Source organism: Mus pahari, chromosome 14 (assembly GCF_900095145.1).
Source record: "Mus pahari chromosome 14, PAHARI_EIJ_v1.1, whole genome shotgun sequence".
Classification (NCBI taxonomy): domain Eukaryota; kingdom Metazoa; phylum Chordata; class Mammalia; order Rodentia; family Muridae; genus Mus; species Mus pahari.
In genome coordinates, this window is record NC_034603.1 from 72,447,872 (window position 1) to 72,459,485 (window position 11,614).

Consider the following 11,614-nt stretch of genomic DNA (forward strand, 5'->3'; position numbering starts at 1 on the left):
TGCTCGTCCTTACTGTTGGATTCCCAGAATCCACAGAGTGGCTCAAAACCATCTGTATCTCCAGTTACAGGGAATCGGATGCCCCCTTTTGGCTTTTATGAGTACCAAGTACACATCTGATACACATATACACATGCAGGCAAAACACCTATACACCAAAGTAAGTTTTTAATTATATAAAAATAATAAAATAGGGAATGGACAGTTGGCTCGGTGGTTAAGAGCACTCGTCTGTTGTAAAGGACCCAGGTTCAATTCCCAGCACCCACCGGGAGGCTCACCACCTCTTCAAGTAGTAGGCACACATGAGGTGCACAGGCATAGCTGCAGGCAAAACACTCATACACACAAAAATATGAAACTACATCTTTAGAAAGAGACCAAAGTTTTACTTCTCGACAACACCTCTCAGTAGGAACTGAGAGTATCTCCCATTTTAACATAGGAAGCCCTGAGTGTGTATTTATTGAATTCATTTAGAAATGAAGCCTTCCTCCTCTTCCCCTTCGTATTCCTGACCTGAAGGGGAGCCCAGCGTGAGGACCTTGGTGAAGTTACTGCACTCCTACTGAAACATTCAGACCTAGGGTAGGAAACATCTAGAAACACTGCCACCGAGTAAAGCCAGCAGCCTTTTCAGAAGGCTGTCTGTTTATCCACAGCAGACCACACACCCTCCCAACCAACCCCTGTGCTAGAGCAGTTTTTCTCATTGTTTGTCTTCTGGGAGGGTTTTGTTCTTTGGAGATGAGGTCTGCCTTTGTAGCCCTTGCCGGCCTACAGCTTCCTAGGTTGACAAGGCTGGCTTTGAACTCACAGAGACCCGCCTGCCTCTGCCTCCCAAGTGCTGGGATTAAAAGGTGTGCGCCACCAGCGGCTTCAAACATTTAAATGCTACAAGAAAAGTCAGAACATGAATATTATGGTTCCTGCCTAATTGTCAATGGTTTTTCCTTTTTTCTGTTTTTGTTTTTGAGACAGAATCTTAAACTTACAATCCTCCTGCCTCAGCCTTCCAAGTACTAAGATTATAGGCACACATCGCCACACCTGACAATTTAATTTTAATCTTTCCAGCACCCACAGCAGATGGTTCTCTATACCCTATGACTCCAGCTCCTGGGGGACCCCATGCCTCTGGCCTCTGTTGACACCAGCACTCACATGCATAGACACACACATATACACATAAGTTTAAATATATATTTTAATTTTAAAAAAATATAAACAAATGAGATTTGGGGTGGGTTTTTTTTTCTCTCTTTCTAGACTTAAAACCCTAATGAAATGGTTTTTAAGTACTCTTCAATCAAGGGACCTGGGTAAAATCCTCTACTTCTAGTTTCAACACACTAAAGAAAACATACCGACATATAATTTGAAGCAAAAAAAAAAAAAAAAAAAAAAGTCTTCTCTTCTAAAGTCTTAACAGGCTTAAGTTGATGTGATTCTGTATTCATTTCCTCATGTTCTGCTGGGGTACCGAGTGAACCCCAGTGAGTTCACATTTCCTGTAACCCTGAGAGGAGCCAACAGTCATCTCCTCCCCAAGCCCAGGTCTGAGCAGGGAATGAGGTCACAGCTGAATGATGAAACAAACCAGAACTGGGTTCTTGATCTGAAGCCCCAGACAGTTGGTTACTAATGGTTGGTTAGTAGTGCAGTTCAAAAGGAGGTAAATGTCAATATTTTGTATGGTTCTATGCTGAGTTTTTGAAACAAAAAAAATTGTTAACTATGTAAGAGATTGAAGGTATTTATAAGTAATGATTATTCTGAGCCACGGGGGGCGACTTCACAGCACCTTTCAAGTGCCTAAATTGTTGAGCGTCTCCAGGGTTCCCAGCCTGATGCTGGGTTCTAGATTCTGAACGCTGTGTAATGGAGAACAGCTGCTTTCTGGGTTCTGAGGCAGTGACCTGGGAGGAATGAATTCTAACCAAACCTTCTAACCCTTCCCGGCTGAACATTATTCATTATTCCCAAGCTAGCAGCCCTATCTGCTTGCCAGTGAGCCTCCAGATACACTCTATAGTTTAGAAAGCTAAAAGCGCCCGGTCTGTAGACTGTGTTTCTTAGACTATGCAGAAGGGTAAGGGGTGGGGCTAGAGAAGCTGTGTCTGCAAAAACTGTGCAGGAGGCTATCCGCTCTGCTTTTATGGGAAAGCAGTGAACTCATAACTGTCAGAGCAGGGACGTGTGTTCCAGAAGGAAATCCTCAGAAAACATACTTACTACATGGTAGGTGTCTCAAACTGAAACAAGTACGCAAATATTTTAGGAATTCTGTAACACTTTCTTCTTTGCCGATTGCGACATGAAATGCCTCAGAATAAATATTGTCTTTAATTTTGCCTATTTCTACCTGTTTTGTCTGTGTCGTGGCACTATTTTTTAATTAGTTAAGGGGTACAATCTGATGATTTGCTCTACGTATACACTGTAAAATAATCACTGTAATCCAACTAACATACCAGTCACCTGATGTGGTTACCGTGGGTCAGGGGCGTCTGGGTTCATTTTGAGTACCCTGTGGAGTGGTCCTGCCTAGCCATGCTGTTGGATGTTAGAACTTTACAAGTTGCTCATCTTGCCTGACTGAAGGGTTGTGCTCCCTACCCAGCCTCCTCTTACCCCACCCCCAATCTCTGCTTCTGTGGGTTTGACTACTTTAAATTCCATATGTAAGTGAGGAACTATATCTCTTTGTGTGCCTGGTTTATTTTCCTTAACATTTATTTAGTTTTGCTTTAAGAATTAGAGTTTTTAACTTATGTGTGTATATACGTGCCGTGGAGGCCAGAAAATGGGAGCCGGATCCCTTGGGACTGAACTGTACAGATAGCTGTGAGCAGCCATGTGGGTACTGGGAAGCTGAATCATTGCAAAAGCAGCGAGAACTCTTAACCGCCGAGCCTTCTCTCCAGCCACAGCATTTAGTTTTATCTAAGATCAAAGTGGCATTATTGGAAAGGTGGAGCTGTGACAAGAAATTGGACTTAAAAGCCTTCACAGTCCCTTTCCACACAGCCTCCAATTTAGCATATAATTCTAGCTTGAATTTGCAAATGATGCCATTCTTTGAAATCCTAGGCTTTTTAGTTCCCAAGCCTTGAGCTGGGGAAAGCTAAGAAATGAGTGTATAAACTGATACACATGGTGGCACTCGCCTGCAATTCTGGTACTGGGAAGGTTCGGAAGAACTGAGTTCCAGGCCAGCTGAACTACGAAGTGAGATCCTGTCTTAAGAAAGAAAGAAAGAGGGCTGGTGAGATGGCTCAGCAGGTAAGAGCACCCGACTGCTCTTCCAAATATCCAGAGTTCGAATCCCAGCAACCACATGGTGGCTCACAACCATCCGTAACAAGATCTGACGCCCTCTTCTGGAGTATCTGAAGACAGCTACAGTGTACTTACATATAATAAATAAATTAAATCTTTTAAAAAAGAAAGAAAGAAAGAAAGAAAGAAAGAAAGAAAGAAAGAAAGAAGAAAGAAAAGAAAGAAAATAAATTAACGAATGTATGAATGAATGAATTTGTGAACTGATCCTTTATTGTATCTTCTGAATTCCAGACAGAGTTTCTGACCAAATGGCAGTTTCAGAAATTAAAGCCACAATGAAGCTAAAGCCCTTAAAAGCTCCTGTCCTTCACAAGAGGTAGGTAATAAGGTATGAACAGTTATACAAAGAAGTGTTCAGAGAATGAATATTATAAGTTACACCACAGAAACTAGAATGAGGCAAGTTAGCACATTTCATTCCGTGGTGAATTTACTTAAACTATCTGAATTAAAGAGTTTGTTATATTTTATTTATTTTGTATATCTGCTCACATCCACGTTCCACAGTATACTTGGGGCGGTCAGAGGACAGACAGCTTGTAGGAGTTCGTTCTCCTGTTCCACTCTGTGGGTCCCCAGGAATCAAACCCACAACCTCAGGCTTGGCAGCAAGCACCTTCCCACTGAGCCATTTATTTTTTTTTTAAAAAGGAAAAAATGAACATTCTTTGTTGGCTGGAAAAACAGAATTCTCCTTCCCATCCTCCCAAAAGAAATCCAGAAAATTAGCCATGCGTACCCCACTATGATACACACGGGAGATTTGCCTGTTAGGAGCAATGCTTTCTCTCAGGCAGCTGCCAACAAACTGTAGCAAGCACTATGGGTGGGAGTGAGAAGCCACGGTCTATTTATCACATAGTAAAAGAGAAATGTGCACCTCTCTCCTGACTGCCCACTCTCGTTACCAGTTGGAGTGTGTGTACCACGCTCAGCTTTACCACTGCCTAAGCAATATATTTCTGACATTTTGAAAGGAGAACAATAACCTCATAGTAGCCAAGCCACGGGGATCCCTAGAGTAGATGAGAGTCTGGACTGGGATTGTTTCAATAGGTAGCCCCATGATCCTCTGAAACGTAAAATGGTTTAGCCCAAGAAGTCTGAAAGGGTTCCACGGATGCTTTATGTTGCTGTAATTAACAAAAATCTTTGCCTACCTGGCCTTCTTCTTTCTTTGGGTTTTGAGAACATCATATTTGTGTGTCTGCTTACATTGTTTTTTTCTGCTTACATCTTTTACTTCCTGCAGAAATAAACTATTTTCTATTCAGAAATGAAACGACTACATAGTAACCTGCTTCTGAAGTCTGAGGAAGGTCAAGTTAGGTGATAAAGAGAAGAAGAAATTACTAACACAAAAAAGAAGAATTTGTGTTAGTAAAAACTGAGAAAAAGAGAAGTTAGGTACAATTTCATGCCAAAAAGTTGAGACCAGTACATCTTAAGAACCCCCCCCCATCACTTCCCAGGCTACTCTGAAAATAAGTTGAATCAAATATTCTAGAGAGTAATGAAGGAAACCATAGTGATTATATTGTTCAACCACAATATTTATTATTCCTTCTAGTTTTGCTTTATTGGGTACTTCTTGTAAAACCACAAAAACTGAGGCTGGAGAGATAGCTCGGCAGTTATGAGCACTTACCGCTCTTCCAAAGGCACCTGGGTTCGATTCCCAGCACCAACACGGAGGCTCACAACCATCTGTAACTCTGGACTCAGGAGATCTGATGTCCCTTCTGACCTCCTTGGGTACCAGGCATGCACATGGTACATCCATGCAGATAAGACACTCATATACATAAAATTATAAAATAAATCCTCTTAAGTGTTTTAATAAAAAAAATTAAAAGATTCCATATATTTTAAACTTTTGTCATTAGTATCAAAACTAAAGACATATACATTTATAAGAGCTAGGCATGGTGGCACGTGCCTATAACCCAACATTCAGGGATGATGGAGATCAGGCGTTCGAAGTCATCCTTGGCTACATAAAGACTTTGAGATCATCCTAGACTACATAAGACCCGATTTCAAAAACTATTTAGATTATTTAAATTAATTTGCTATTAAATTATACTTTAATTAAAATTAATTAAATTCCATTTGTCACCATATAAGCAAAGCTAGTGTTGTGTGTGTGTGTGTGTGTGTTCATAAATTACTGAAAATTTACACAAAGCATCCTAGAAGTATTAATATTTTCCCTCTTTTTCCAGATTTTCCTTTAATGAGTATGTGTAAGTTTCTCAGAGTTCCAAACTTTCCAGAACTATAGGGCAGGCTGTGGTTTCCCTTATCCTCTCTGGCTGCCAGGCAGATGTTAGCAGGTTACAGGCTCTGCTTAAGCACTGTGACTCTGAGCATGCGTACTGCAATGCCAATTGCCGTTGTAGTCAGCAAAGCTTGAAGGTCTCACACCTGTGTTAAATCTATCTCTTTCTGTGTCTCTTCTTAGAGATAAAGATTTGCGAGGATCTTTCTCAGACCATTTAAAACACAAAGAATCAAAGCTGAGTCCTGCACAACTGGAAGGTAATGCCAATCACCCTACATGCTAAAGCCTGAAACAGCCCCCCATACATCTGTGGGCTTCTGTTTTGTTTATTTTTGAGACAGGGTCACGTTAGTAGAACTAAGGCTGGCCTGGAACTCATGGCCTAGCTCTGGCTGGTCTAGAGCACGTAGCAGTCCTGTCTCAGCCTCCCAAATGCTAGAATTGAAGGCATGTGATATTGCCTCAAGCTGGCTCCCATACTGATCTTTCTCCAATGCATGTGGGGAAGAAATACCCTACCATTTAAGGAGGGCGAAGTAATTTTTTTAAATAATGTATTTAATTTTATGTGCATTGATATAAGGATGTCAGATTCCCTGGAACTGGAGTTACAGACAAGTGTGAGCTGCCATGTGGGTGCTGGGAACTGAACCTGGGTCCTCTGGAAGAGTAGCCAATGGTTTTAACTGCTGGGCCATCTCTCCAATCCAGAAATAAGCTTTTAACCAGGCATGATGAGACTTGCCTATAACTCAGGAAGCTGATCCTTAGTTCAAAGCCAGCCTGGCCTATACATCAAGAACCTATCTAAAAATAAAAAGTAAACTATTTGCTAGATTAAAGAGGGATTACCTTCAAATTGACATCTGGAGAATTTAAGTCAGCCAGACAGTGGTGGCACACACCTTTAATTCCAGCACTCAGGAGGCAGAGGCAGGAAGATCTCTGAGTTCAAGGTCAACCTAGTCTACAGTGAGTTTCAGGACAGCCAGGGCTACACAAAGGAACCCTATCTCAAGAACAACAACAACAAAATTAAACGGTGTTGGTTAAATACTCTTATCCAGATAACTGTGAGAATGATGAACGGCAAATTCAAGGTCACATCGATCAGCTAATTGAACAGTATAAACACAAGGTACCAGGACTCACCAGGGTGAGAAGAGGTGTCTGTAATCTCAACATTAGGGAGGCAGAGCCAAGAGAATCGCCACAAGTTGAGGACAGCCTGGTCCACAAAATGTTTGACAAGCCAAGTCAGTTTTGTTCTCAAAAGACAAAAATAAAATAGAAATAAAATGCCAGGATTTCTTAGTGACAGGAAAAAAATAATGATGAAATTTGGTACATTCTCTCTAGGTCACTGTGGTCCAGACAGCAAACATGCATTTAAGCCAACAGTGTTCTGGGGGGGGGGGGGGCAATGCAGAAGAGTGTTCCAGGGAGAAAGAACAGAATCTTATCCAAAAGAAAGGAAAAGCATTAGTCACCAGAAAACCTAAAAGGATGGCTGGGAAGGCAAGAGTACTTGCTATGCACGAGGACCTGAATTCGGATCCTGGCACCCACATAAAAAGCTGTGCATGTCTGTCACCCCAATGCAGGGGTGAGGGAACGAGGTGGAGCTTGCTTGATGCTGGGCTTGCTCCAGATTCAATGAAAGAACCGTCTCAAAGGATACAGTGGAATGTACTAGAGCAGGATGCCTGGCCTCCGCGCTTGGAAGTGAGCATACCCACAAATACACATGTGCATACCCCATATTCACATACAAAAAAAAGAGGAGGAGGAGGAGGAAGAAGAGGAGGAGGTGGAGGAGAGAAGAGCCAACAAACGCATCTTTGCCTGGTGATGACCTGAACTCTGTCCCCAAATCCTACATAGTGGAAGAAGAAAATTGACTCCTGCAAGTTTGTCTCTAAACTCTATATGCCATGTCAAATACATACACACACATACACACACACACACACACATACACACATACTCACTCACACACATATACACATACCCACACATATATACATACATACACACACATACACACACACATACATACACACATATGCACATATATATATACACACATACACACACATACAGATATACATGCATATTCATTCTCTCTCTCTCTCTCTCTCTCTCTCTCTCTCTCTCTCTCTCTCTCTGTCTCCCAGTATATACATAACTTACAATTATTGGGAGCTAACCAGTCCCATGAGGAATAGCCCCTGTAGGATGCAGATATCAAAGTATCAAATATAAACACTAGGAAATGTGGAAATTCCAGTATTCTCACAACTTCCCTACGAGGAGTTGATTTGTTCATTCTGCTTGATTTATACATACCTCAAAGTCTCCAGCATCACCTTTCTTTGCTCCCAAATGACTTTGCTTCCTGCTTCCCTGCACAACACTGAATGGAATTTCCAAAGACTTCCCCCCCCTGTGTCTATCTCTCAGGGTCGAAGCCACACACTGTGTGCACGTGCATGGGGGTGGGGGACACCTACCAGAGGAACCGCCCTGCTCACACTGTGTGCGAGTGCATGGGGGTGGGGCACCTACCAGAGGAAACGCCCTGCTCACACTGTGTGCGAGTGCATGGGGTGGGGCACCTACCAGAGGAAACGCCCTGCTCACACTGTGTGCGAGTGCATGGGGGTGGGGCACCTACCAGAGGAAACGCCCTGCTCTGTCCGCCTTTGCCAGACTCCTTTGAGACAGAGTCTGTCGTTGAACATGGACTCACTGTCTTCCAGCGGCTCTCTAGCAAACAGCAGCAATCCTCCTGCCTCGGCTCCTCACCAAACATAAGAGTTAACATTGTAGACGGCCACATGCAGCTTTTATGTAGATGCTAGGGATCCAAACTCAGGTCTTTAGCTTGCACGGAATGTGCTCTTTATTCACTGAGCTGACTCTCCATTCCCCTATCCTCCACTTTTTTTTTTGAATATTTCAAAAAACAAAAGTAGACCTTGATATGCTCACTGCACTATAAAATAAACATCTGTGAGTCTGTACTGATTGTCTTAGTTAGGGTTTTATTGCTGTGAAGGGACACCGTGACCAAGGCAACTCTTATGAAGGCAAACATTTAATTGGGGCTGGCTTAGAGTTTCAGAGGTTCAGTCCATTCATCATCACGGCAGGAAACACGGCAGCGTGCAGCAGGCAGACACGGTGCTGGAGAAGGGGCTGAGAGTTCTGCTTCCTGACCTGCAGGCAGCTGGGAGAGGACTGACTCTTCCACACAGGGCGGAGCCTGAGCACTAGGAGACCTCAGAGCCCGCCCACACAGTGACACACTTCCTCCAATGAAGCCAGACATACTAATAGCAGCACTTGCCATGGGCCAAGCATATTCAAGCCATCACCCTGATATAAATAAATAATGAAGCTAGGAATATAGGTCAGTATAGAATATAGGTCAATATAGTATAGAGTGGTTGCCTAGCATATATGAGGCCCTAGATTCAATCCCCAGTATTGTAAAAAGAATGAAAATTAAGGATAATTTAATACTTCACACAGAGTGGAGACAAACAACCAAGTAATGGCAATAAAGGGAGAAAATAGATTTTTTTTTTTTAATTTTGCTTTGTTTTCTTGATACACAGAGTCTGATTTAACCTAGTCTGTTCTCAAACTCACTATGTAGTCAAGGCTGGCCCTGAACACCTAATCTGCCTGCCTCTACCCTCCAGTGTTTGTATTATAAGACTGTACCACCATGCCTGGCTCTATATTTGGTTTTTCTACCAATTGCTACTTGTTCTGCTGGATTCTATAATGTCTACTTTATTCTAGCGAACGAGAATAAAGATCCCAAGAAAAGACTGTATCTGTCCTTTCTTTTTAAAAAATAAAAAAATCTATTATTCATTTTCTCTCCGTGTTTTTTTTTCTCAGAACATATTCTTCAATTGGCTATGTGATCTCTCCTAGTCCTGTTAGCATATATATTTCTCCTTCCCCTTCCCCACCCCACTTTTTGAGACAGTCTTACTTCATAGCCCAGGCCAACCTAGACATTACTTTTTAGCCTAAGTAAGCCCCAGATTCCAAGACAATCTCCCCACCACAGCTTCCAAGTACTGGTATTACAGACAGAAGCTACCATGCCTGACTGTGTTTCTTCCTAAATGACTGTCCTAACTGGTATAATTCCATTTCCTCAGCCTTCCATAATGCTTACAACTTCTTCACCAAGGATAGAACTGGCTGTATTGATTCACATGGATTGATGAGCACCATAGCAAAACTGGGAATGAATCTAAACACGTATGATATCTACAATGAATTAAAATGTGCTGATCTCGACAGTGAGTATTTTCACTTATTATTTTCTCATAAAATATTTTTATGAATATCTAGCTTATTATCTATCCTATACTTACAAGAAATAGCTCTCCCTTGTTTCCCAAAAATACAGCTCCAAACAAAAGTAAGGATCTCTCCCCTGATCTGCATTTTACCTTCCATGGTTTCAATTAACCAGGTCAACTGTGATCCAAAAATATTAGTATTTGTTTAAATTCTTTCAAGTGAAAAAAAAAGTTCTCAAGTTCTGTTGTTGAGGCTAGATAGATATGGTGGCGCACACCTTTAATCCCAGTGCTCAGGAGGCAGAGGCAGGCAGATCTCTGTGGGCTCCAGGCCAGCCTGGGCTATATAGAGAGACCATGTCTCAAACACACACACAGTGCATTGCTATAATTGTTTTTGTTGTTGCAGCTGCTGCTAGTCTCTCGTTGTGCCTAATTTATCAGATAAAGTTTATCACAGATATGTAAATATGAAAAGGCACAATAGATTCGGGATCAGAACTGTCGAGGGTGTGGAGGAGGTTTTTGGTTTGGTTTTGGTTGGTTTGGGGGGTTGTTCTAATTTGTTTGTTTACCAGCACAGGTTCTCATTCTGTCCAGGCTCAGGCTGTCCAGTACTTCAACATTTAACTCCCAGCCTATCATCCTGCCAAAAGCTAGCACTGCAGGCATGAGCCAGCACACTCAGATCTAGCCACTGTTTTAAGGCTTGGAGGTCTTGGAGTGTAACTTCTATACCCCCCACGGATGAGGGAGCTACTGTATTTGTGTGTGCTTCTTTCTCTTTAAGGATATCAGTGGGGTATATGTATGAGTAAAAAAAATAATGTCTTGAGACATTTTCGGGGTGGAAACCAAGAGTGAGCGTCTCTCCTCAATAGCAAATTAAAGTATTGGTTATGATGCTCATTTTAGAGGATGCCTTGAAGTAACTGAGAGATAAAAAGGCATCACCAACTTCACGGAGATTAGGATGCCAAGAAAACGCTCACTGCTTCCACTAGAACAGCAGCAATATGAATCCCCCTTCTCTCCCAAGCCCAGATGCCAGAGAAGTTTTGTTAGTATTTTAAAGCATACAGATCATGGAATCTGTTTTCCTGTCTTGGGAGCTTTTTATTAGTAGTATTTGGTTTGATTTTTTTTAAAAGCAAGGTCTTAATACATCTGAGGCTGGCCTCTATCTTGCTGTGTAGCTGAGGTTAGCCTTGAATGGTGGATACCCGCCTCTACCTTTTAAGTGGCATGACATGCACCTGGAGTCCAAACTAATAAGTAGTATGGGAAATACTTCCAGCATTTTATTTTCTCTTGCCCCTCATCACCCAACTACCAGTGAATGGAGGTCACCAGATAATTAAAGTTATCACTTGTTTAATTAAAATTATCACATGTTTCCATTAACTCTGCCCAATTATTTTATTCTTTCATAGCACATACACACATACCTCAAGCAATACTAAATGTGTTTCTGGGGAGGGAGGGAAGGAGAGTTGGTTTGTCTATGTAGCTCTGGCTGCCCTGGAGCTTGCATTGTAGGTCAGGCTGGCCTCAAACTAAGAGATCTGCCTCTGCCTCTGCCTCTGCCTCTGCCTCTGCCTCTGCCTCTGCCTCTGCCTCTGCCTCTGCCTCTGCCTCTGCCTCTGCCTCTGCC

General features: G+C 42.3%; 1 protein-coding gene across 2 annotated transcripts in view; it reads left to right on the forward strand.

Moving 5' to 3' along the window:
* Efcab3 (EF-hand calcium binding domain 3) overlaps positions 1-11,614 on the forward strand; it is a 44,116-nt gene that overhangs the window by 21,530 nt on the left and 10,972 nt on the right. Inside the window, exons 1-4 of one of the 2 annotated variants that reach the window (XM_021213810.1) lie at positions 1,961-2,241; positions 3,577-3,661; positions 5,810-5,886; positions 9,814-9,957. In XM_021213810.1, the coding sequence (XP_021069469.1) occupies positions 3,594-3,661; positions 5,810-5,886; positions 9,814-9,957 (289 nt within the window). In that variant the 5' untranslated portion in view covers positions 1,961-2,241; positions 3,577-3,593. Of the gene's footprint in view, positions 1-1,960; positions 2,242-3,576; positions 3,662-5,809; positions 5,887-9,813; positions 9,958-11,614 lie in introns of those variants that run through there. The other variant, XM_029546472.1, reaches the window with a different exon arrangement.